This window comes from Nyctibius grandis, chromosome 1 (genome assembly GCF_013368605.1).
Source record: "Nyctibius grandis isolate bNycGra1 chromosome 1, bNycGra1.pri, whole genome shotgun sequence".
In the NCBI taxonomy this organism is placed as follows: domain Eukaryota; kingdom Metazoa; phylum Chordata; class Aves; order Nyctibiiformes; family Nyctibiidae; genus Nyctibius; species Nyctibius grandis.
Window position 1 is genome coordinate 35,249,940 of NC_090658.1, and position 25,178 is coordinate 35,275,117.

A 25,178-nucleotide genomic window follows, 5' to 3' on the forward strand; every position below is an offset into this window, starting at 1 on the left:
AGGCCTGGTGGCCAGTGCTGGGGGAATGATGCAAACCCGAAGCAGCAGCTGCAGGGCGGGAGGGTGAAGTCATTGGCACTTTGCATGTGGTTTACGTGAACTCGGTCCTGTACCCACCACCAAGCTCTTCCCATGTGATCTCCCTTGCAGGTGTATGGCAGGAAGAGATCCTTCCCCTCCTGCTAGGCTGAACTGGAAAGATGGGCACCCTGCAGAGGCAGAGGGGCATGTCAAGCAATAAAAGCAACAAGTGAAACTGATTATAAAGTGTCACCTGCATGCAGAGCTATCTAGGTTGTCTGCTGAAGAAAGCCCACTGCTTGGGATGCTGGAAAGTAACTAGGTGAAGTCTACGCAGATCCATGGGGAACACAACTGAGTAGTTTTGATGTTGGAAGGAGAGCACTGAAACGCAGCCTGGTCAATCATTCACACAGGCAGAGAGCTGGGCCTTCGTTTGAGCTTTGATCTCCGTGTCCTGGCTGCTATTGTATGCGCCCCAGCTGCCACTCTGGGCTTTGTGCTTTCTATTTGCAACACGGAAAGGTTGTGGGAAGCAGCTGGACCAAGTGTCTTGTACGGCCAACTGCAGCAACCGCCTGGCTTTTCCCTTTGCCAGTACAGGCAGGACAGAGAAGAAGGCATCTCTGGGTGAAACGCGTTAAACCATGCACATGGGAAAAGCAAATATCTCGTTCTCACCTGTCTCTGCTACCAGTAAGTGACGTCCACCATATCGTTTCCCACAGAGCCTACAGCTTCAGTCAGCACCTGCGTACGCAGCAGCATCCTCACCCACACGCCGCCTGGTTTGACAAGGTCCCCCTCCCACCCCTGGCAAACCTGCCTGCTATTTAAAGAACCCAAACAAACAGGGCAGGGGAGGGGACAGGTCCAGGACACACCGCACGTACTGCCCGGCATCGGGGAGCACAGCGCGGCCGCCTCCCCTGCGCACCCCAGGCTGCCGGCCCTCGCCCACGGGTGGGTTTTCTCCCTCCTAGTGCTCCTGAGCCGCCTCCGGACAAAGCGGGCGGGGAGAGGCAGCCCCCCGTTCAGGGGGTGCCGGGGAGGGTGCCGGGGCAGCGCGGCGGGGCGGTGGCGGGGGGAATCCCGGGCAGGCGGGGCCGGGCGCGGCTGAGTCAGTGCGGGCAGGGGCAGGAGGAGGAGGAGGAGGAGCCGCGGCGCCTTAGCCTCCGCGCCGGCCACCCCTCGTTGGCTTTCCGGCCATGAGCCCGCCGGGGCCGGGGTCGGGGTCGGGGTCGGGGTCGGGGTGGGGGCCGGGACGGGCCGGCGGCGGGCGCTGAGCGATGTCGCGGGCGGCGGGCGGCGAGTGCCGCAAGGAGCCGGCGGGCTGGGAGGGCGAGGAGGGGCAGTGCGACTCGGGCATCGAGTCCCTGCGCTCGCTGCCGGGCGGGAGGGAGACCCCCGCCCCCGCCGCCGAGATCCCCCCCGCCGCCGCCGAGACCACCGCCGCCACCGAGGAGCGGCTGGACTCAAGCTACGGCTCCGGCGCCCTGCCCGAGCCTCTGCCCGGGCTGCCGGCCGCCTGCCGCGCCGAGGAGCCGCCGCCGCCACCGCCCGAGGGGCTCAGCCAGCAGCAGCTGGAGGCCCTCACCTACGTTTCGGAGGACGGAGACACGTGAGTGACCGCGGACCCTGCCCTCTCCCGCTCCCCGGGGGCGGCTGGCGAGCGCCGGGCCCCCCCCAGCCCCGGGCTTGGCCCCTCGCAGCCGGCCGGCGGCGGGGAGCCGGTGCCTAGAGATAAGCCGGGCTTTATCGGCAGTGGTCCCCAGCCCTCTCCCGGGAGCACCCGTTCAGGCGGGCTGTGAAGGACTCCCCGAGCCCCAGTCCTGAGAGCCTCCTGCCCTGCACTGCACACGGATGCTTGGCACCCTGGCGTGGGTTTGGGTGGGTGCCCAGTGGGGGCACCTGAGCCAGGTCCAGCGGAGTGAGCAGGGAGAGGCCCCCCAGGCAACGTGGCACAGAACAGACCCGCCGTAGAAGCCAACCTCCACTTGCTATGGGGCTGCTAGCAACTAGAAGGTGGGAGCACATCAACCCCCTCCCTCCCCACTCTGCTGTCTCTTCCCCAGAGAATGAAACGCTGTCTCTTCCCCAGAGAATGAAACATTTCCTCCCCAATGGGGAAGGCTTGGCTGCGTGAGATGGCACGAAAGCAAGACGTGAAACAAGATTTGCTGTTCAGGGCAAGACCTTGAGATGGCTGTGTCAGGGCCCCAGATGCTGCTCAACCGAGCAACCCGAGAACTTTGTTCTCAGGTGGAAATCGCCTCGCTTTGCCAACCCGCCTGCACAGCCGCAGCTTTCAGCACGGTTGTGGCGCAGGCGCTGCTACGGGGCTGCCCTCCTGAGCCTCTGTGACAGGGACGAGTGTTTCTCTTAATGAGGGGGGGCTTCCCACATCCATAATGCCCTCTCGAGGGCAGAGGCATCACGCTGGAGGTATTTGGTTTAGCTTCTGGTAACTGCCTTTGGCTAATCACAGCTCTTTCCTGTCGTACATTCCCTCAATGGAAGGTTTTCATCATGAGTGCACACGCAGAGCATGAGCGAAGCATGCTCGCAGCTGAGAAGGACAAAGCTTTACCCCAAACCCAGGCTGGAGTTTAATACTGAGTAGTGGTGCAGGAGGAAGAGAAACTAAGGGGCACTGACACAAGCAAGCACATGTCTTCAGTAGCGGGAGCAGCAAGGAGGTTCTGTCCTTGCCTGGCAGAGCACATCTGGTTCTAAGGCTGAAGATGAGCTGGGAGCCAGCCCGAGTGTTTGCTTCCTGGTTAGGAAGGAGCCTGTGCATCTGCTAATTAGTTCATTAATGCTCAGTGTGGGATCTGCTCCGAGGATTGGCTGGAAGTCTCATGGCAAGCAAGGTTAGACTAAACCCAGCCTCCCACGCTCCCCAGCGGGGCGCCTGGATAGTGCTTTCTAGTCCTGTCCTATCTACAGGCTGGCTCTCGGGCTCCTCGGCATGGAAGACCTTCACCACCTTTCCCAGCTGTAACACTAGAGCCAAGGTGCCCATGGAGAGAGACAAGCAGAGCTGTGGAAGTAACACCTCAGAAAAGCCCCCAGGGCTAGCCCGTCACGGTGTGCCCAGAGCTCCCCGTTCGCTGTTCTTTAGTGAGCCTGGTAGATGCAGCTGCTTGGAGATGCTCTTGCTGCTTCGGGCTGTTTTGTAAAGTGGCTGAGCCCTTTGCTTGTCAGACTTGCTTGGCCAGAGCCTAATGCAAGCATCTCATTAACTAGGGAAACATTAATCGGTGGTGCCTTGGTTACTGTAGTCAGGAGAGGCTCTCGGAGAGCTCTCCAAATGGTTGCAGTTGCTCTCCTGTTTTCTCTCGCTCACAGTGCAGTTCAGAACAGGAAATCTGTAAAGAGGGAGGGAGCGAGAAGTCTGCCGGCAGTGCAGCTTATGCAGCTCAGGGCTGGCCATGTCTGCGCAGGGAGCTGGCTTTCCTGGGATCCGCTCCCAGCGCTGGGGAAAAAAAACTATTCTTGTGGTTAGTGTGGCGAGCCTGTGGATTTCTGCCTCTGAAATTGCTGTCTCTCCTCCTGACCCTGCAGCAGAGGTAGGAGGCATTTATATTTAGAAATGCTGAACATCCACCACTCCGCTCGATGCAAATGGGGACTGCAAGCACCCAGCAACTCATTGAACTGCCACCTGTTTTGTATGCAAAAACAAGTTGGGGCTGATAGTAATGCTAAAGTCTAAGGAGCAATTGCTCCTGCAGTGACAGAAGGTCCCCAGAGAAAAGGGATCAAATGGCCACAGGCTGCATCTCTTTCATCCAGCCAGACAAACCCATCGACTTCTTTTCATCTCCGTCAGTGGCACATTTCCTTGTGTGCCTTGCTTGAATGTCTGCCACAAAACAGCTCCAGGCCCAAAATTAAAATCATACTATCATTATATTTCAGAATACTTGGGCAACAACGCTTTCCTGTGATTGTAATTCTGAAAATACAAAAAGTTCAGGGGTTTTGGCCAAGTAGTTCCTGTTTCCCCAGCCACCCTGGCTGGTACCAAGTGGGGAGGAGCACCAGGCTCACACGAAGGGATCTGGCAAAAGTCTTGGCTGTCCATCAGTCAGAAGTCTTGGCTGTCCATAGCTCCCCTGGGCTCGCCCACCTATGCCGCCTCGAGGCATGCCTGTGACGGGGCTGTGTTTGTCAGCCTGGCGCTTGTAGGGGAAGTGTACATGGTGGAGGCAGAAGCGAGAAGCATGTGCTTGGGCGGTTGGAGCGTCAGCAGCATCTTCCTTGGGTACCTTCCTGCCCGCCTCCGCAGGAGAGGAGCGTTAGCCCAGGCAGGGTGAAGCAATGGGGCTAAAACTGGCTCTTCCTGCGCTCAAAATTAGAAGGGGTCCCACTTGTGGAGGAAGGAAATTGGCCAACAGGGGAGATGTGGGTGTGATGGCCACTGAAATGTGTGGGTGCCATCTTCCAAGAATTATTTGCAAAAGCCTCAGCCTCCCGTCAGCTCCCCAGTGCCACTGGCAGTCCCTCTGCTTCGGGGAAGTCAGAGCTGCAGTAACTGGGCTATAGCACATCAGCGCTTGAGAGAGAGCGGCTGAGCTGGCATAGTAGGAGAGGTCAAGGATGAGGAACAGGCAGAAGATGGTGGGTGCACTTAGGGCAGTGATACGTATCCTGCTTATTCCATGGCAGGGCAGAGAGCAAGCTCTGTGTGCTCAAGCTCAAGTAGTCTCCTCCACGCATCCGTCTTTTCCTTGTGAACCAATTGGTCTCCTCCAAGTATCCATCTCTTCAGTGTAAACCAGCTCCTTTTCTGCTGAATTGAGTCCCGATGGGACTGCTCTGCGTGGAACTGAAGAGAGGGGCTTTCCAGCTGCAGGCATGGCTAACGCTGAGCTGGCTGCAGGCAGCTTTATCGCTGTGGCCCGGCCTCCAGACAAGCTCAACCTTTGTTAGGATTCACCGAGGAAATCCCTTCCTTTCCGGCCTCGCCAGGCAGATGAGTCCAGTGTCCTGGGAAAGAGGTGGGTGTGGGACCAGCTCCTTCGAGGTGGGCTGGGGTGTGATGGGATCCCCTGTTGTGTTCCATCACAAGGGAAAACCTCCCATTTGCTTGAGCTTTTGGCAGCCTCTGCCAACTCTGGAGACACAGAGCTGATTCATCAATGTGGGAAATAAGGCTGAGCTTCCTCTCTCTAGGACTGTATATTCTGTCTTAAACTTAAAAACATGTTTCCCTTTCTGCCCATGTGGGTTGTTGGGCCATACACCAGTTTATGTCGTTGGTACCTGATGCCACGGTGATGGGCCCCTTGGGCAGCTGGGTAGAGCACGTGGAGCCTTGCCTTGGGCCCTCTGGCCATGCCGTGCTGTGAAAGGCTGGGGGCTGTGCCTCTGCAGGACGGTGGCTGTCTTCTGCATGGGGCTCTGTATGCGAAGCAGCGTGGCTCCTCTGCAGGAGTGAAGGTTGGGGGTCCCCAGTTCAGTCAAAGGAGAGACATCTTGACCTCCTTCAGATGGAAAATGGGACTGAGTGGTTTTGGTTGGGTGCGTGTTTCAGGGAGGTAGGGGAGCGGAGGAAGCCTGACTTCCTCCTTCCACCAGAGACAAGTGCTGCCCCGTCTGCTGATAAGAAATCACGTGCCAGTGACTTGTGGGCTGAGATGCCTTAACAAGGGCTCGGGGACAGTTAAATCGAGTAAAACTGGGGCCCCACGGGAACTGATGTTCTGTGCTCTCCTCCGCGTGACGGTAGCGAAGGGACCTTCCGTGCTGAGCCCTTGCCTGCGTGGGTAGGGATTAAGCGCGAAGGCTCATTTATCGGGGCAGAAGCCACTTCTAACTGTTCGCCGGCTTGTGCCAGTCGTAACCGTCCCATCTCGTGTAGCCCTGTACTAGAGATCTTCCCCGTGCAGGGGAATAGAGGTTGTCCCCACTCAGGCTGCCTGCTCCGCTGTGGCTGCTTGCTCGGCACTTGCCCTGCTGAACAGGGGTGTTGCTGAAGCCCCATAGCCCCAGATCCCAGCGTGTGTGCCTGGGGGAACGCTCAGCATGTGACAGCAAAGGGAAACCACTGTGAAAGAAGAAAAAAGCAGCAGAGGACTGGAGAGACACAGTTTTAGGAGAAGGATTAAAGAAGTTGGACACAGAGAGCACGCCTGGTTGCTGGTCAGGCTGGGAGCCCCCCTGGGGGGGCCCAGCTCAGCTGGGCTGGCCTGTTGCTGGCTGCCCAGCAGTGGGATGGTCATAGTTGATGGGAAGCAGAGATGTTATTGGTTTTTCCAGAGGGGCTTTGGAAAGCTCCTTGCCTGGTTGCCAGGGGAATTTGAGTCCATCCCGGCTTGCTCCTTAGTACACTGCTGTTGTGGGGCAGAGAAGAAAATGAGTCCTAACATGGGGCTGGCTGGAGGGAGAAGGGAACCTGCTGTGTCCAGCTTCCCGTGCCTGGACTCTTAGCTCTTCCTCTGTGCATGCTCAGGAGTTTGGTGAGCAGGGGAGCGCTTGGTGCCCCTCCAAGCAAGGGTGAGCTCCTTTAAGATGCCCTAGAAGTTACTGACTGCCACAGGAGTCACACACATACAGCCTTGGTGTAAGGTGGATAAGTCCTGGCAGCCCTCTGAGATCGTGCAGGCAAGAAGAGATTTTTTTTTTTTTTTTTTTCCCCTGTTTGGATAACTTCGTCCTGGCCTGGAGGAAGTTTCTTCAGACTTTCCGCCTGCATAGGTTTGCCTTGGAGCTGGGCAGAGGCACGGGGAACTTCAGCACAGAGGAAGGGAAAGAATGGCTGGAATTTTCCATGTCCCGGGATGCAGAAGCCTGATGCCTGGCTCTAACAGATCAGTCAAGGTGGGGAGGGCTTCAGGTCCTTGCACTCTGCAGGCAGGCTTGGGAAAGGGTTGAGCTCAGCTAAATTAACAAAGTTTTGATTTTTGTTGGTTTGGGTTTTTTTTAATACAATGTGGATAAAAGAGGAGTCAGATGTGACTGTGTAGGAAGAGAGGCCGTGGGGTCTAAGCTGTGAGAGTGGTTACTGGGAGCCTCTCAGTGAGCTGCGTCAGATGCTCTCTGCATCCTAGAGGTGGGAATCCCCTCTGACTGGGGTAGATGCAGGCTGAAGGGGGTCCTTGAGACATCCTAGACCCACGGCTGGTGTCTCATTAGAAGAAAATCCTGAGGCAGCAAGAATATGTGTGCGGGGCTGTAAATGATTGTTAGGGTGTGTTGTACTGGCTCTGGCAAAGTCCAGGCACTGGCCTCTTGCAAGAAGCTGTTCTGACCTGAAGATACCTCTGTGTGTATGGAAACTGTAGAATGTATTTTTCTCCTGATGAGCAAGAATGGGAATTTGCTCCATTTGAAATGGAGCTGCCATGGCCAATGGACCTTTCAGGATGTTTGCTGCTTTTATTGCAATCACTCATCTTGCTTCTTGGCCCATGTCTGTGAAACCAGCTCCATCTGCCTGGGACGGGCTGACCCGCTTTCTGGCTTGGCTTTTCCCTGCAGTGATGGTAGTGCGGGCCAGACCCCTCGTCTTGCAGGGGCAGTCCGCCTGCGTCTGATGTTTAGTGTTTCTGCAGTCCAGGACCCACCACCTGCTCAGAATGGAGCAAAATGCTCAAACGTATGGATGCAGAGACTAGAGGATGTCAGGCCAGGAGTGCAGTACATGGGTGAAGGGGGGCACCTTCATCTCCCCACCTCCTCCTCACCCACCTCACTGAAAAACGAGGTGCCCACAGCCCTCTCGCAATGCCTCCCCTGCCAGTCAGCCTCCAGCACCCCTCATTCACCAGCACCCAGAACAGACCCTCTGCAGAGCACCGCAGGAAAGGTGGAGGCTGTCTCCCCTGCTCGCTCATCACTTCCCACCCCTCCCTTTGGCCCCAGGAGCAGCAGGCTGGGAAGCAGATGCTGCTCAAGCTGGAGATCAAGGGGGCTGAACCCAATGGCTTGAAGGGGCTTTGCCCAGGGAAAGGGAGAAGAAACCTGCAGAACAGGAGACCCAGGACAGGAACAGAAGACATGAGGATGAGCCTTCATCCAGCTGGGATCTGCTGTTCCCCTGGAGCTGCCAGAGGGCAGCTGGCACGGTTTTATGGAGCTGGGCAGCATCACATTGGTATGTGGGGAGGAAGGGAGCCAGGCTGGGCTGGGGGAGGGCTGCAAGGCAGGACAGAGCTGTGCTTGCTAAGCCTGCTGGCAGAGGTTCATGCTGATGGCTGAGGAAGCGGTTAGCAGCGCAGGTTACGGGGCTGGAACAGGAGAGCAGGGTAAGCATGGAATTCCCCTGCTGTTTTCCTCCTCCCTCGCTCTCCTCTCTGTTGCTGCTGGGGCCATTTCCTCCCCTGAACAAGTTTCTCTTGTGTGAATTGTTTGCATGATTTCCTACTGCTCCGCTCAGCCAAAATAAGGAGCCAGGAGTGAACTGTTCCTCCTACAGGCAGGGACCTTATCTAGAGAGGGAGAAAAATTTAGCAAAGCAAATTCTACTGAATGCTGGATCCTTTGTGCTAGGTGCTTCTGGTATGAGATGGTGAAGGGAGAGGCTGCTTTGAGGACAAGGTGTCTTGCTCCACAGATGGGGGGATCTGCACGGTCAGCCCCTTTTCTAGAGGGAGGGAAGAGGATAGCCGGAGAACTGGTGGGACTTCATCAGTTCTGCTTGTGTGTCAAAGCTGGTGTCGAACTCCTTGCCTCCAGTTGCAGGCGTCTTCAGACACAGACACTTTTCCTACTAGGTGCTTGAGGTCACTCAGAGGCCTGGGAGATGGACAGCACTGTGGAAATGAGTGTTCTTCTGTGCCTAAACTAGGACCACCTTGGGCAGAGCAGCGCTGCATGTTCAGACCTGGGGACATCCCCAGGTACAGCCCTCACCCCTCTGCTCCAGGGTTGTTATCTCTCTGGTGATAGGTAGATCACCTTGTGTCAGGGGTGACCTGTGCCCCGTGGGACCTTTGCGATTCAGAGCACTAACGAGTCCCCTTGTGCCAGGATGGAGCTGGTGAGCAAGTGAAGAAGCTGAGAACAAGCCCGGCAGTCTGTCCTACTCAGTTGGCCACATTTCCCCTGCCCACAGCTCCTCCATCCCCTGCCCTTTCCAAAACTCCCTGTTGCCCTTTCCAAAGGTCCCTGCTGAGCACCCACCCCCGCAGCTGCAGGCAGGAGTGCTGGCAGCAGGAGCACTGGGAGGGAGCAGGGAAGTGGGGGAAGGCAGAGGACAAGTGTGCAGGAAGCTGAGGGAAGGGCAAGGGTCTGAGTGTGGCAGGGTGGAGGGCTTGTTCTGGCGAAGGCACGAGGCCACGGCTGGGCAAGGAGGGGTGTCTGGCAGCGAGCAGGTATCTGTCTGTCGCTGTGCCCTGGCTCTGGGGCTCAGCTGTGAGCGCAGCGGGCCGACATGCAGCAGCCCATCGGTGGCTGGACTGTGTGGCTGCCATGGCAGAGAGAGAGGTGTGCTTGTAGCCTTGGCTGGAAGAAAGTGGAGAGTGGCACCATGCCTGTGCCTCAGATCTCCCAGGTGCAGGAGGTTTCCCAGGTTGGCAGGCGACAATCCCGATTCCTGGTTGGCATCGCTGCCCGTGGCACTGAGCGCCTCGGTGCACACGCGCTCTCGGTGGCCTCATCCCAGCCCGGTGGCCTCACCACAATTCCCCATAGTAGCTCACGGCTCTCACAGCCATTTCAGGAAGCTGAGGGCTGGCAATGAGGAAAGGGGGGCACAAATGCAGAAATGAAAGCACAGGAGGAGGTTGCGCCCGGGTGGAGAAGGAAGAGGCGGCTGGAAAGCAATCCTTCAAAGCAGGCACGTCCCAGCTTCAAGGTGAAAGCCTGAGCTCTGGCTGAGTGGGGATGGTCACCGCCATCTCCTCTGCAGCATAGACGCCCAAACTGGCTTGGCATCGTCTGAGTCCCCAGTGGCTCCACCGCCTCATTTTGCTGCAAAGCCACCCAAACGAGGAAGAGCAAGGTGCCAGCGGCAGCAGAGGGCTGCCCGGGGTTTCCACCTCCCCCTGGTGACTGCCCCACTTGTCCCCACGTGACGGCACGGCATGGCGTGGGTTGTGGCAGAGGGGCCAGGGGGATTCCTGGGGACGCGGGGGCTGGCTGCGGTGGGACGTGACCCCGGGCGCTGCTCTCTCCCCCAGGAGCCCAGCGTGGCTCTGGAAAGTGAAAGCAGCAGAGGTTTAAAGTTCAAGCCGAATTGCCTTGGAAAGTCCCCTGTCTGAGCAGTCTTATCTCTGCCGTACCTGAAAAAGGCAGATCCCACGGCCTCCTCCCGCACGTGGCGCCTGGGCGCGGGTTTGGAGAAACAGGGGCTGTCCCTGCCAGCGGGCAAAGGACACCTCGGCGCAGGTGCTGCCGCGGGGACCGGGGGCCTGATGCAAAACCCAGCAGGGAATCTCCCTGCCTGGATCATACCCAGGCTGGGACCAGCAAGAGCCCTCAGAGGGGGGGGGATATTCCTGCAGCTGGTCCCCCAGCTCTACCTCTCGCTCCTGCCCTCTGCTAGCCTGTCTTGGGCCCCTTGGCTGTGCCTCTGCCCCATGGCCCACTGAGGGCGGCCGGACCCTGCCTGTGGGGCTGCTCGGCCCCGGCTCGCAGCCTCCTCCCCTGCCCTGGAGAGCACCAGCAGCAAAGGGCACCCCATGGCGGCGCGGAGGCAAATATGGGTGGCCTCTCCTTCCGGCGGGGAATGCCCTGCCACGGCGTGACCTGGGGCTTCCCTGGGAACACAGCCTCTCCTGTCGGACACAGCCTCTCCCCCGACGGCAGGGCAAAGAGGAACTGGCCTTGTTTCACCACCAAAAATGGGGCTCGGCTGAGGGTGCCCGGGGTCCCAGGTGCTGGCTCGACTCTCAGGCAGCACCTGGGAGGAGGTGGATAAAGGACATTTTGGGGGAATGGCCTCTGGGCGTCTCAGCACACTCATGTGCCCCCTGCAGCTGGCAAGAAGGCAGCCCCAGCCCCACTGCTTTGCTGCAACGCTTTAGGGCCAGGTCTCGCCTTCCCGCCTGCCAAGGGATGCTGTCCATCCCCCACATTGCAGGCAGCATCCCAAAGCTGGACCGTCCGGCGAGCACGGTGTCTTGCTGGGGCTGGCACAGCTCTCACCCTCCGTCCCTCGGCCCTGCCCACCTCTGCCAAGCAGTGTGGGCAGCAGGAGCCTGCTTAGAGCCTGGCCTTCAGTTTGGAGCCGATCCCTGCCAGAGATAAAAGCCACCCAGGGGCCCCAGCGCAGCAGTGAGGAGGTGGCAGGAGGCTCAGCTCAGGCCTGCCATGTTCTGCAGGGCAGGAGCTGCTGCCTGCTCCTTGCTGCTGCCCGCCATGGCTCGGGCTGGCCCAGGGGGCTGCCCTGCAGCAGGGGGCTGGTCCTTCTATGCAGGGTCCCTGGGAACGCAGCAGTTCGGCAGAGGGGACTGGAAATTCCCTCTCGGCTCTGCCTCCGTCGTGCTCTCACTTCTGTTCTGACTGCATCGGGGCTCGCGTCAGACCCGGCTGGAAATAAACCCTCTCCTTGGGCAGGGGGACTCCGGGCTGCCCAGCTACCCCATGGCCATGGGGGCCACGGTCCTGAGGACATAGGCTCCTTGCTGGCCACCAAGCTCCGATGGCCACACCTCCGGTGTCCCTCTGCGCTGGCGGGCTGTGTGCCAGCCCTGCCGCGGCAGTGCCGAAAGGGAAGGATGTGGGGGAGAGAAGAGGAAATTGGTGCAGGCCTGCAGATCGGCTGGCACAGGCACTGTGCCATGCAGGTGATCTTGGACCAGCGCCGGGCTCCTGCCCGGCTTTGGCTGCCTGCCTTCACGGAGGGGAAAGCAGAAGTGCGGAGCGCAGCTGGCAGCGGGGAACTGGAATTCCCCAGGCAGCTGCCAGAGCCCAGACCTCCTTCCGCAGCCACCAAACCCGTCCCTTGGGCTCTGAGAAACACATCTCGGGCTCTTCGAACCTGCCTCAGCTGGAGGCCTGGCTTTGGCCAGGGCCGGGTCCAAGCCCTGTGCATGCTGTGAGGTCTCAGGGAGGACCCTGCGGTGCTTAGCAGGGACAGGAGGGTCTGTTCCCTGTGGGGATCAGAGTAAAGCAGTGCCCTGGGGAGCCTCTTGCCCCGCTTCTCTGGGGAGAGGGCAGGATGGAGGAGCTCTGAGCTGGTGGGAAGGGAACTAGGTGAAGCGGGGAGGTTATTCCTCCATGCGGCAGTGGAGGATCTCTGCCCCTCAGCATGGCACTTGGGACTCATTTTTCTTTTTTTTCCGTCCCCTGTTTCCTTTATCCCCTCTGTAGGTTGGTTCACCTGGCCATTATCCACTGCATCCCAGCTGTGGCACTCTACTGCATCACTCAGCTGCCCAGGGAGGTGCTGGAGATCCAAAATGATCTTTTCCAGGTATGCGGATGTGATGGGCAGAAGATGGGAGGAAGGCAGGTGCCACAGGCTGCTCCCTGGAGAGATGCCCAATCCATCTGCCCTGTCCCCAGGACCCCCCACCTGCTTCCTCCAGGGTGTGGTGAAGGTCCCATGGGAGCAGCCCCTTGTCAGGAAGGGGAAGAAGGATGTGGGAGATACCCTGAGAGAGAGGTGTGACAGCTGCTAGCACCGCAGGGTGAAGGGGTCCTTTAGAAGGCCCCAGGACGTCGCAGACAGTCCTGCAGGGTGGAGCAGGCACAGCTTGAATGTGGCAGCGTAGATAACCTGGAAGAGTGAGATCTGCCCCCACTGGTGATCCTTGAGCTGAGGTGCGGGGGGACAGCAAGCCATTTGCACCCCCAGGTGTCATCCACGCTTAACCTCGGGACAGGGACGGGCTCCTGCATGGCAGCCTGCCTGTGCCACCAGACTGGCTCCTGAAGGCTGGTGTGGCTCATCAGGCTTGATGTTCTGCGGGGCATCCCCCCTTTCCTAATTTCTGTCCCCACCTCCTCTCTAGACCCCGCTCCACCTCGCTGTGTACCTGGAGCAGCCCAGCGTGATCCAGGCGCTGATCCAAAAGGGAGTGAACCCTGGGCTGCAGGACCGCAACGGCAACACCCCGCTGCACCTGGCCTGCGAGCAGCAGCGCCTGTGGTGCGTGCAGCAGCTGCTGCAGGGCACAGCCCCACCGGAGGGCACGGCCCAGCCCCACGGGCACCGCCAGGACCTGCAGCTCCAGAACTGGCAAGGTGAGACCTGAGGGCAGCCTGGTGCAGAGCTGGTGTCCCAGTTGGGGCAGAGACCATGCATTGTGTACGCAGGGATCTGGGAGCGCAGCAGGGCAGGCGTGGGGCCAGGGTTAGCATGCCTTGGGGTGGTCCAGGCTGACTGCGTCTCTCTCTCATGCCTCCCCACCCCAGGCTTGGCTTGTCTGCACATCAGCACCTTGAAGGGGAACATCCCGATGATGTCTTTGCTGCTGGAGAGCGGTGCTAACATAGATGTTCGGGTAAGGCTGGGGGCATGGTGAGATGCTCAGGTGAGGTTGGGCACAGTGCGTGGCTCCCTTGGGCACTCCCTCCAGCCTTGGGGCAGGCACTGCTGGGCGGTGGCAGGACTGCCGTGGGGCTTGGAGGCACTGAATTTTGAGGGAGAAGAGAGGAAAGGTCCTTGTGGGGCTGTTGGGTGCTACAACTTCAGTCAGGGTGGGGACTGCCCCCTTTGCACCCTGTCAGGAGGGTGCAGGTGAGTGCTGCGGGGCCCATCTGAGGGGACCCCGCACCCATGCCCTTGTGGTCTGTGGGTTGCAGGAGGGCACGAGCGGGAAGACCCCATTGCACCTGGCCGTGGAGTGCCACAACCGCCGGGCTGTCCAGTTTCTGCTGCGCAATGGGGCATACGTGGATGCCCAGATGTACAATGGGTGCACCCCGCTCCACCTGGCCGTGGGCCGCAAGGATGCTGCCATTGCCGCCATCCTCTCGCACTCTGGGGCTGACACACTGCTGAGGAACATGGAGAACGAGACAGCCCAGGACCTGGCTGACGGCAATGACGACGTGAGTCTGCAAGGGGGGAGGCCTGTGGCTCTGCAAGCGTGTCGGGGGGTGCAGGAGTTGGACGATTTGGGGGGAGCTCCTAGGAGGAGTTTCGAGCCATGCCCATCCTCCCCCATAGGGTGCAGGCACTGGCTCTGGGGGTGCGTGGGTGCCTGTTGCCTTGAGCCCCAGGGAAAGCCCAGCCAGGGTTTCTTGGCACTTCCCTGGGGAGGTGGGAGGCTGCAGGGCTGGGGGGGGGCAGGTCTGGGCCCCTATCCCAGACTGATGGAGACATGACCCTGGATCCTTACACATCCACACCCTTGGCCTTTGCAGCTCCTCGCCTTGCTGCCCTTCGATGACCTGAAGATCTCAGGGAAGCCTGTTGTGTGCTCTGAATGAGTGGCTGGACTCCTTTGGCCCATCGGGCTGCTTCCTCGCTCAGCGCTGCTGCCCTGCTGCCTGCTGGGACCTTGCCTGCCTGCGGTTCAGTGGGAGCAGAGCCACTTTGGGAGACTTATACCCCCACACTCCTCTTCGGAAGAGTTCTGTTGGCCTCAGTCTGCCTTCCCGGAGGGAAGAAGGTGGCACTATGAACACTACACAGGGGAGGCTTTTCTTTTAGTATTTGTGCCCAGCAGCAGGACTGAATTTCCCCTCCCTGCCATGGGTCTGACTTGTGGGGGTCTCCAGCTTACACAGGGAAGGAGCAGGAGAGGACTCCTTTTCACACTGTACAGTGGACAGGTCATCCTCTGGCACCCCCAAACGGCATCAGTAGAAGCGTGGGGTGAGGAGAGTTAACACTCACTCTAATAAATGTTTGTTCTTGCTGCGGGCACCTGAGGTCTCATGTGATCTAACCCACCCCACTCCCCCTGCAGCACTGGGAGGCTGAGCATTACCCCCAGCACGTGAGGGCTGCAAGGGCTTCCCCAGCCCACCCGCTCCCTCTGGTCCTTCGCAGGGCAGAAGGTGAGTAGGAGCGCAGGGGCTTCCCCACTCTGCAGTGCCTTTCCGGTGCTGAAGGCTGAGGGATCCCAGCCTGGTGCTCCATTCCCATGCCATCCTGCTGAGTGTCTGGCATCAGGGCTGAAGAAGGAACGTAGGTGGTGCTTGAAGACCAGGTTGTGGATCCCTGCTTCTGCTGTCGTGCCTGACGTCTTGCTGCCTTACTGTGCTGCGGTTTCCTCTTTCACAAAGAGGACAGAAAGATCCTGCCCCATCTCCTGGCTTGGGAGGGTGTTAAAAATCTCACGGTATGGGTCTTCCCTGGGCTTTAGATACCCCCAAGCCAAAAGCAGAGGAGACGGCAGGGTTATCTCCACATCCTTTCTGTTGTTCAGCACACCACCCTTCCCTGCCCCCAAGCCAGAGGAGCACTAGCGATGCATTAGGGAACCAGCAGCCAAAGGTGCTGTGGGAATGGAGACACGAAGTGTGCCTGACCCCACCTCAGCCAGGGAAATTCCCCACTTGTTGCTTGGGAGCAGCTGCCATTGTTTGGGGTAAATCCCAGATGGTGCAATCGCCAGAGATGCTCTGGAGTGAGCCGTTGTCTTCCTCCTGCCTTCTTGGAAAGATAGATAGCAAGGGAATGTGGCCAGGAAAGCAGCACAGGCTCCCCCCAGGCCTCTCTGGAGCTTGCCTGGTCTCTTCAGCAGCCCTGGGCTGGATTGCTCCGTTTCTTTTGAATCTTTGCCTCTCACCTTCTGGCAGTGCCTCAGCCCTGCCTGCTCATGGGGCTCAGCCAGCTGCTGCCAGGGGGTGGGTGCCACATGGAGCTGCTCCAGTGCCACCTTTGCAGGGGATGTGGGGCACTCCTGGGTGGCCCAGAGCAGGAGCGACAAGTGCTGCAGGGCAGAGTGACATGGTAGGGCCAAGGCTGCAGCTGGGTGGGAATGGGAGGAACAAGGCAGAAGCAAGTGATCTGCACTATTTTTTTTTTATTTTTAAATAAAATATATTTTTTAAAAGATGGCTTGTAAAATGTTACTGGGTGGCCACCTGGAGGCCGCAGCCGGCCCTGCGGCCTTGCATAGGCCGGAATGGGGGTGGCAGGGCTGCCGGGCCCGGGGGGTGGAAAAGGCCTCATCCTGCCCCGCAGCCCCCGGGCAGCGCCCGCCGCTGGTAGCGGCCGTGGTGTGTGCCCAGAGGGCCGGGAGTTGGGCGGCGGCAGCCCTGCGCCCCGGGGCAGCGACGGTGGGGGGAAGCCGGGGCCGAGGTTCGAGGGCTTCTGCACCGCCAGCGGGTTTTTTCCCTGCGTCAGGCTTTGCTGGAGCTGAGCGGCCAGCGCAGGTTCGGCGTGTCCGGGCCCGAGGCGGCGGGGCCGGCGGCGAGGGCTGGGCCCGGCTCTCAGGCCTGGACGCCTCTCCTGGTGCTCGGCCTGGACCCGGCGCGTCCGCGGGCCGGTGCCTTCCCCTCCCTGACTCAGTATTTCGCACGAAGGAAGCGATACGGGCCCCTTTCCGGGGCAGGGGGACGCGGGAGGCCGGCCGGGCCCCCCAGCCCAGCAGCAGGGCCCCGCTGCCCGCGCCGGCCCGCTCCCCTCCTCCGGCCGCCCGGCCACGCGTGGGCCCGGCGGGGCTGCAGCGCAGCCTCCAGAGCGGCAGGGGGCGCTGTCGGGCTCCGCCGCGCGCCCGCCGGGCGGGGGTTCCGCCGCCGCCGCCGGGAGCGGAGCCGAGGGGAGCCGGCCGGGGCCGGGCCGGGGCCGCAGGTGGGTCGGGAGGCCGGGGTGGGCGCGGAGGGCGGGTCGGGCCGCGGGCGGCAGTCAACGCGCTCGGCAGGGGTGGGCGAGGGCCGCCGCCGCCGCGCTGCCGGCCCGCTCCCTGCGGACGTGGCGGGGGGGCGTCCCCGGGGCCCCGCTCGCCCGGTACCCGGCTGGCCGCTGCCTCTCCCCGTGCCTGGGCGGGCAGGGTCGGTCCCCGGGCAGAGGCCGCTGGTGCCCGCAGCCTCGGGGCAGAGAAGCCCTCGAGCGGGAAGGGGGCTCCCCGCACGCCTCTCCCCCGCCCGGGGACCCCCGGGGCCCGCCAGGCCTTGGCTGCGGCGGGGGGTGGCCCTGCGGCCGGCCGGGGGGAGCCGGGAGCCCGGCAGCCCCTGCCAGCAGCCCCTGGGCAGAGGTGGCGGTTGGCTCTGGGGGGACAGTCTCGGGCTGTCCCTGCCACCCGGCTTTGAGCCGGCTGCGGGGCAGGGAGGAGACCCGAGCAGTCGGTGGGGGCCATGGCCGTCTGAGCCCCACACTTGCATTTGACCTCAGCCCTTCGGGGTGCTAGAGGTACGCTCCAGAGCAGCAGGGCTGCAGGCAGGGACTTTTTTTTTTCAGACCTCTGGCCCAGGACCCAAATTTTGCATCACAGGCAGAGGGCTGTGGCCCGGCCCAGCTCTGAAGCGGTGCATTTGGGAGCTGCCCCTCCTGTGCGAGGGGAACAGTAGCCGAGTCTGTCGTCTTGGCTGCCTGGCTGTTCTGCAGGACCCAGACTAAGGCTCCTTTCACGCCTTGCCGTGCCGCCTGCTTGCCCTACGCAGCCCTCTCCTTTCTACCTGTAACACTGGCGTCCCTGTTCCTTCCCAACCTCTGTGGGGAGGGCAGGGCCTGCTGCACTGAGTCAGCTCTCAGGGCCTGGGAATTGCTAGCGCAGGCATAGAGAGAGCCATTGTCCCTCCATAGCCTCCTCTTCACGGTCGCTGTGGGAGAGCAGAGCTCGTTCTCCTCCCGTGGCGGCGCTGAGGGGGCGGGCGGGGGTAACAGCAGGCACAGTAACACCGAGTGGAGCAGGCTGGCTTTCAGACTCTGTCAAGTTGAAGGGAGATGTGGCCCATGAGTGTAGCAACCGACCTTGCCGTTTATATTATCTGACTTCTGCAAAAGTGACCAACATTTCTGCACCCTCTCCCCAGCAAGAGGGCCGCTGCGATCAACCAGGGTTACTTAATACAGGCAAACCCGGGAACATACGGGCAGCTTCAGCCCTGGGTGCCTGCACCAAGCCCTGTTCATGCACCATGCGGCACCCCTACAGCCTGCAGTGATGCCCCTGCAGCATGAGAGATGACAAGGGTGGAGGTGTCAAACTACCTTTTCTGTGGGGTAGAGCGGGGGTGAATAGGAAGCAGGCACAGAAACCCACCCCCAGCTGTTTGCATGTCTCCCTGGGCTGGGAATTTCTGGGTCCTTTAAGTCACAGAAGGGAGATTTCAGGGTGAAACACAGCCTCGGCTTAGGTCAGGTTGTTGGACTCCTGGGTCCTGGCCACAGCAACTGAGTTTAAGAAATGCCCCTCAGGTCTTTCCCAAGGGGACGAGGTTTGTGGGGAGGGCTTGTTCTTGAAATGGCAGGGGACTTTCTTGCCTTTAAAGCTCTAAGTTTGTAAGTCTCTGAATTTCGTGTGAGGGCTACTAGAGGTCACAGCTATATTATGCTGGGGCCACGTACACCTCACAGGGCCTAAATTCCTATGACTCAATTGTTTTGGGGGAGCGGGGGATTAACATCTCTGGCCCTTTCCATGACAGGAACTCAGATCTGCTTTTGGTGCGAGTTTATGTAGCCAGCCCCACAGCACCCTCACCTGGCCCCCAAGGCAATCAGGAGGCTTTTTCTACCGGAGAGACTGAGGCAGGGATGGAGATGGACCAAGGAAACTGCCTGTTCTGATGCAGGATGCCACAGCTTGCTGTGCGAGGGGAGGATGCAGGGGGCCTTGGGCGTAGGAAGTCCTTGCCAGCTTCTCATTCTGTTGTGTACTTGGTGGTCTCGTTCTTTGTGTGGCCCCTGAATATTGCAGGTTTGCCTCTGTGACGGAAGAGACAGTGGAGGGAAAAACTCCTTCAGGGAGTAATAAAGCTGTTTTAAAGCTGGCTAGGTCACCACCTGGGCCTCTAGCTGAAGTATCAGCTGCCTTCTCGGACAGTCCTGGTAAAATCCCAACCAGGCAGCTGAAAGGAAAGTTCCTTCCCAGCCTTGCTCTCTGTCTGTGTCTTGCCAAGTGGGTGAGCCCTGGTAATTTCCTCGAGCTGTGGGGAACGCCTTGGCACGCTCCCTTCCAGGGCTGCGTGGGAAGGTGGGGGAGCCTGTCAGCCTGAGCCCTCCCCAGCTCTCCTCCACTCACCTGGTGCAGCCGGAGGGGGAAGTTCTGAACCGTTTGCTCTCGCCGCTCTGGCCACAGACTTGAAACACGAGCCGCTATGTAGGAGTCACCTTTTCCATTCAGTGACCTTTTCTTTTTCCACCCAGGAGCTGCGCTAAAGTTTAACCTAAAAAGGTGACGTGCAAGGTGCTTCTTGCATTTGGAGTAAGGGCGTTGTCAAAACCAGATGGTTACAACAATGTTCAAATGTTCTCTCTGATCCTGGAAACCCAAGTTTCTGAGTCCACATGTTCCTAAGCCAGAGCAAACACCCGTAATAGAAGCAAACAAATGTCTGGCATGTGCTTTTCAACTCCAGAGGGCTTTGCCTACTCCACGTGCTGCCATCATCGTTGTCGTGGGACCCGGGTGCTGCCTGCCGGTGGGCAGCAGGCCAGGCGGCGCAGGCATGCAGAGTGGAGCTGGCCATGTGCTGATTGCCCACCGCCCGCCTCTTCATCTCTCCGCAGATTTTGCCTTCCCCTCGTGCTGGCTTCCCTCCCTACCATGGCTGCTGGTGAAGAGATCCCTCCTGCCCTGCAGGACTCATGGGGGGACTTCTGGCTCTTCCGTTTCTTTGTTAATGCTGCTGGCTATGCGAGTATTGTGGTGCCGGGATTCCTCCTCATCCAGTACTTCAAGAGAAGGAATTACCTGGAGACAGGTAAGGGCAGGAGCTTCCCTTCCACATCCTGCCTCCCTGTGAGCTCTCCCCACCCCATTCAGCATTGACAGGTCGTTTCCCTGATCTGCTTTGTCAGACCAGGAGGGAGCAGCGTGCAGAGCTGCATCCCAAACCTGTCTAGGTGCTACCTTGAAACAAATTTCTCTGAGGCCCCTGTGCCAGCAGGTGCGGGGGCTAGTAAGGGAGGGGAGGCTTCACCTCTCAAGCTGGTGCAGCTTGTGGTGCCCAGGCTGTGGTTAATTCTGTCTCTATGTTCTCTTACCTCTTTCAGGCCGAGGCATTTGCTTCCCTGTCATCAAATCATGTGTGTTCGGCTCTGAGGTGAAGTCTGTACACCAGGAGGATGGCTCCCTGCCACCCCGGGCGGAGCCCACAGAGTCCTCTACAGCCCGACAGGTCTTCAAGCTGCTAGTCTGCGCTGCTGGTCTACAGGTAGGGGCCCCATGCATGGGTGTGTGGCTGTCCCACTCTGGGAGGAGGAGGAGGTGGGCAGTGGGTTTGTGGCCGTCGGTTCCTTGAAGACCAAGGATGTGGTGCTGTCCTTTATCGGGGCAGGGTTGGAGGATGGGACACAGCCTCTCAACCAGGATAGTCCACCAGAGCCTCTAAGGCTGTGGAGGTCCATTTAGCTGGTGTCATCTGTGTTGGGACCTCCTGGCCATCTGATTGCGGTCCTCTGCAGCCATGGATAGGGAAAATTCTGTGATTCAGCAGTGTTAGGGCTGCTTGTGTTCTGTCCCTCATGTCAGAACAGCAGATGGTTTGAGCCCTCTTATGTCCCAGGCTGTCCTCTGGGTCGCCTTCGGGGGCTGATGCATCCTGCCTTGATGGACTGGATTTGAATACTGGAGAGAAATATTGAATTCAGCTACAGATAAACAGGAATTTTTAATCTTAGTTTCTCTGACTCTCAGCTACAGCCTGAACGTCATTAGGAAGGGCAGCTTTTTGGGTCTGTGAGGACTAAAAATAGAAATGTGGGCATCGTGATAGAAAAATCCGTGCACCCCGCAGCCAGCAGAAGACACCCACTCTCTGGCCTACTATCCCAGCCCATTCAGACTTGCTGCAAGGACACCGACAACTCCTTCCATCTCTCTGTGCCTCAGTCTCTTGGGAGGGGATGTGTGGTGAGAGGAAGTCTGTGTTACTTCTGTGAGGGGCTTGGTACTGTTGCACCAGAAGTAGTGGAGTTGACAGCCAAACAGTGATCAACCCTGAATGACAATTTTGTCTGCTGGGTTTGAAACTAGAATTGATTTGGATGGAAGAACTGGGCCTAGGGAGCTGGAAGTGAAAACCAATGCAGAGGCCACTGGGAAAACTGCCAGGACCTGCCGCAGGGAGCTGGCACCAAAACCACAGCTGTGCATTGGTAACGTTCCCTGATCCTGTCTGTCTGGTTCAGCTTAAAACATAACTGCTCACTGTACGCCCGGGTGTTTGCTTTGCGGGCTTCTCTCCCCTTGAAGAGGCTGTAAACTGAGCAGGTTTTGTTTGGGACAGGATGTTCCTGGTTGTAACCGCACGGGACAGTGGGTTCCCTCAGATGGGTGGAGTGGGGGGCAGCCCCAGCATTGCCGTGCAAAGGATAAGGCAACGCTGGGGCAGGCAAGGATCTCCTGGGGTCTGTTCTTCCCGTGGCTGCTTGCAGCTGCCATTGCGGGTCCTGATTCTTCCTGTGCTGCTCCTGCTTCACAGGCCTCCTACCTCACGTGGGGCGTCCTCCAGGAGCGTGTGATGACGAGAACATACGGTGCCACCGAAACAGACCCTGGTGAGAAGTTCACGGACTCGCAGTTCCTCGTGTTCATGAACCGCATCCTGGCCTTCACGGTGGCTGGTCTGTACTGCGCCCTGACCAAGCAGCCACGCCACGGGGCTCCTATGTACAAATACTCCTTTGCCTCCCTCTCCAACATCCTCAGCAGCTGGTGCCAGTATGAGGCACTGAAATACATCAGCTTCCCCACCCAAGTGCTGGCCAAGGCCTCCAAAGTGATCCCAGTGATGATGATGGGCAAACTGGTGTCACGCAAGAGTTATGAGTACTGGGAGTACCTGACTGCTGCCCTCATCTCTGTGGGGGTCAGCATGTTCCTGCTCTCCAGTGCTCCCAACAGGCACGTGTCCACTGTCACCACTTTCTCAGGCGTAGTCCTCCTGGCTGGCTACATAATCTTCGACAGCTTCACCTCCAACTGGCAGGACGCCCTCTTTGCCTACAAGATGTCTCCTGCGCAGATGATGTTTGGTGTCAATGTCTTCTCCTGCCTTTTCACGGTGGGCTCACTCTTGGAGCAGGGTGCCTTGCTGGAGTCGTTACGCTTCATGGCCCGCCACTCGGAGTTCACGGCCCATGCTGTGCTGCTCTCAGTGTGCTCCGCCTGTGGCCAGCTCTTCATCTTCTACACCATCAACCAGTTTGGAGCAGCTGTCTTCACCATCATCATGACACTCCGCCAGGCCTTTGCCATCCTCCTCTCCTGCCTCATCTACGGGCACACTGTCACTGTCGTGGGCGGGCTGGGCGTAGCCGTTGTCTTCATGGCTCTCTTCCTCCGCGTCTATGCCCGCAGCCGCATGAAGAAGCGCAGTAAGAAGCTCCCGCCAGGCGAGACCCCTATACAAAAGGTCTAAGGAGCTGGGGCCATGGCATTTTAAGCTGTGCCTGCTGCCCTGCCTCTGCTCAGGGGTACTTGCTTGATTTCTCAGAACCCGCTGAGGAGCAGGGTGGGGTATGGATAGGCTGGACCAGTGACTCACTTTATCACCTGCTTTTCCTGGGGAGGGGGCTGGAACAAGCCCAGGGAATGCTCTGGGCTGCCACAGCTCCAAACCTTTCCATTTGCCTTAATGGGTCAAAGACTTCCAGCCAAGGCATGGGCCTGGGGGCTGCATCCTGGGGGAAAACCAGTGTGGGGCTGCTGGTACTCCTGCCCCACCTCTGTCTTGTGGCTTCTCTCCAAAATCACTGATGGACAAGGGAGCTCTTTTCCCTGGCACCGTCTTGCCTCTGGCTAATGCTCCTCCATTTCTGTCACTACTACAGAGCTCAGCAGGAGGAAAGGGCAAGCAAAACACTAGCTTTCTTTTTGAAAAACCTCCATGTGAGGCAAGTTACAAGCTGAGCCTGTCCCCAAGGTGGGGTAGCTCTCAGCCCCCCTCCCAGGAGGTGCTCTAGGTAGGACAGGCACAGCTAAGAGAAGGACTCCTAGCCTGTCCTACCCCAGGCCTGGGACCAGCTCTGGGAGGGCACTCTGCAGTGAAAACTGGTACCTCCCAGTTGGGTTTTATCAGTCCCTTGCCCCTGTTCCGAGACACTTTTCTTCGCTCCCCTCGGCCCAGGATGAATTTTATGCAGAGACTGAGGCTGGCCAGTACAGTTCCCAAGGCTTGCTGAGTTGTTCTAGGTTGCTTTTTTGGTTACATCCGCTGCTGTCACAGGCCAAAGGCTGCGCTGCCATTGGGCTAATGGTTGGACTTGATGATCTCAGAGGTCCTTTCCAACCAAAATGATTCTGTGATTCTGTGCCCAGAAGCCCCAGCATCGCCTTGGGGTGTCTCGGTGCCACAGTTTCTGGGCTTTGTAGTTGCCATTCAGAGAAGCACAACTAGCCCGTCTTCTTCCTGCCAACTGGAGGCATCAGCGTCAGCTTTCCTGGGGCCTGGCCAGAGCCTCACTGTGCCTGGAGGGCTGAGAGATGGGGCAGAGCCCACTTGCGGTGCCTTGTTGCTGCTCCACAGGCAGCAGGGGAGGGAGCAAGTGGGCACCTGCTCCTTGGGCAGCAGGGGACAGAGCAATGGAAGTTGCTCTTCCCCAGGAGCCTGGGTTTTACTGGTTAACTCTTTTCTCCTCAACACAACCTGATTGACAAACCAGCAGGTTTTGGTACTTTTGAAAGGCAACTTTTTTTTCTCTTTTTATTTTATTAAATTAAAAATATGCTGCATATAGTACCCTGAGGGTAAATGTTTTTTTTCTTTTTTTTTTTTTTTACCATGTACCTGGAAGGAGAGGAGAGACTTCCCAACCCTTCCTGTGTTCCTAGTCTCTCTGGGACAGCAAAGCTGTCTTTCCTTTCCAAACACAGGTGCTTCTGCCTTCATCCAGGCAGGTACCAGCCGGGGTTGGACCCACAGCTGCAAGGCCTGAAACAAGATCCTTGCACACATGACTCGGGAGCATAGCCAGATTTTCCCTGTGTGGTGCAGCACAGGCAGTGTAGCTACAGCCTGTGTAGCTAGAGAGAGATGGTGCAGAGGCCTGCTGGGCACCTTCCAGCCAGGGCCACCAGTGCTGTAGCAAGGCCCTGGAGGAGCCCATCCTTCATGGGGTGCATCTGCACCAACATCAGCTCCACAGGCCCTGCACCAGAGCCAGGGGAGGCTTGGGGTGTAGATGGTACATCCAACCAGCACATAATGGGAGGCCTTGTAAAAAGCCTTGTCTGTAGGCCTACGCAGTCTAGTTGTGGTGAGGTCCATGGTCAGAGAGAGGACCTTGGCCTAACAGAGCTAGAGAAAGGGGAGACTAGGGTGAGGACTACAAGAGAAACAGGAGGAGACTGGGGACAGTTGCTGCTTATCACAGCGCAGAGGTAGCTGAGCCAGCAGGGATAACAGAGCTGGTGCAGAGCACAGCCCAGGCTTCAGAGCCCTTGGCTCTCCAGCAGTTTTACCTGTGCTCCTTTCCTAGCGCCAGTCTCTTGAAAGTGCCTGTGCAGCCTCAAAGCTCTTGATCCTGCCCCTGCAAATTCCCCCAAATGTCTGCCCCCATCATCTGCTGACAGACTGACTACAGAATGGATTTTTTTTTGTTCTGGTCAAAAAAAAAAATAGGTTGTCTGCCCGGTTGGGAATGGGATCCCTTTTCTAATTTAAATGTAGAGTTAAAGAAAAAATATAGTGGAAAAAAACCCCTAAAACATTTTAAGTTGAAAAGATGACTTGACTTTACTGATTTGTTATTTGGCAAAACCTTCCTATCCAGAGAGAAATCTTACTTTTAAACAATTTTTTTCCTCTCCCGTCTCAGGGAAGAAAAAACACCCTGAAGGCATTTGCTAGCTCAGCTTCAGCACTGCCCTAGCAGCCTGCACCCAAACAGCTGCCACGCTTGCAGTACCTTGCAGTGAGGGATGCCAGCAGGCTCTGCCTCCTCCTCCCTCCCTGTTGACGATGGATGCTGGCTAAAGCCCACTCCATTTTGTGCCTGTGGTTGCTGGCAAGCAGCCAGCGAGAGAACCTGATGTTGGTGTCAGTTTCCCCTGCCAGACTCCAGGGGCCATTGTGGCTGAGGGTGACATACCCCACTCATGGGGTGTGAGCTGGGTGCAAGGGGCAGATGAATCAGAGGTGATGCCTCAGGCCTCTCCATCATCCAGAACAGAGGGAAAACCCAGGGGGTGGCCAGA

General features: G+C 58.6%; 2 protein-coding genes across 2 annotated transcripts; both read left to right on the forward strand.

Annotated features, from left to right (window-relative positions):
- The first annotated feature begins 1,310 nt into the window (after window positions 1-1,310).
- NFKBIE (NFKB inhibitor epsilon) lies at window positions 1,311-14,789 on the forward strand. Its single transcript, XM_068408205.1, has 6 exons — window positions 1,311-1,642; window positions 12,286-12,388; window positions 12,930-13,161; window positions 13,333-13,421; window positions 13,723-13,971; window positions 14,287-14,789. The coding sequence occupies exons 1-6, from the start codon at window positions 1,311-1,313 to the stop codon at window positions 14,350-14,352; spliced, it is 1,071 nt and encodes a 356-aa protein (XP_068264306.1). The 3' UTR covers window positions 14,353-14,789.
- Window positions 14,790-16,598: 1,809 nt separating this feature from the next.
- SLC35B2 (solute carrier family 35 member B2) lies at window positions 16,599-23,721 on the forward strand. Its single transcript, XM_068404602.1, has 4 exons — window positions 16,599-16,666; window positions 19,547-19,740; window positions 20,033-20,193; window positions 21,463-23,721. Exons 2-4 carry the CDS (start codon window positions 19,584-19,586, stop codon window positions 22,399-22,401), a joined length of 1,257 nt encoding a protein of 418 aa, XP_068260703.1. The 5' UTR covers window positions 16,599-16,666; window positions 19,547-19,583; the 3' UTR covers window positions 22,402-23,721.
- Window positions 23,722-25,178: the final 1,457 nt, after the last annotated feature.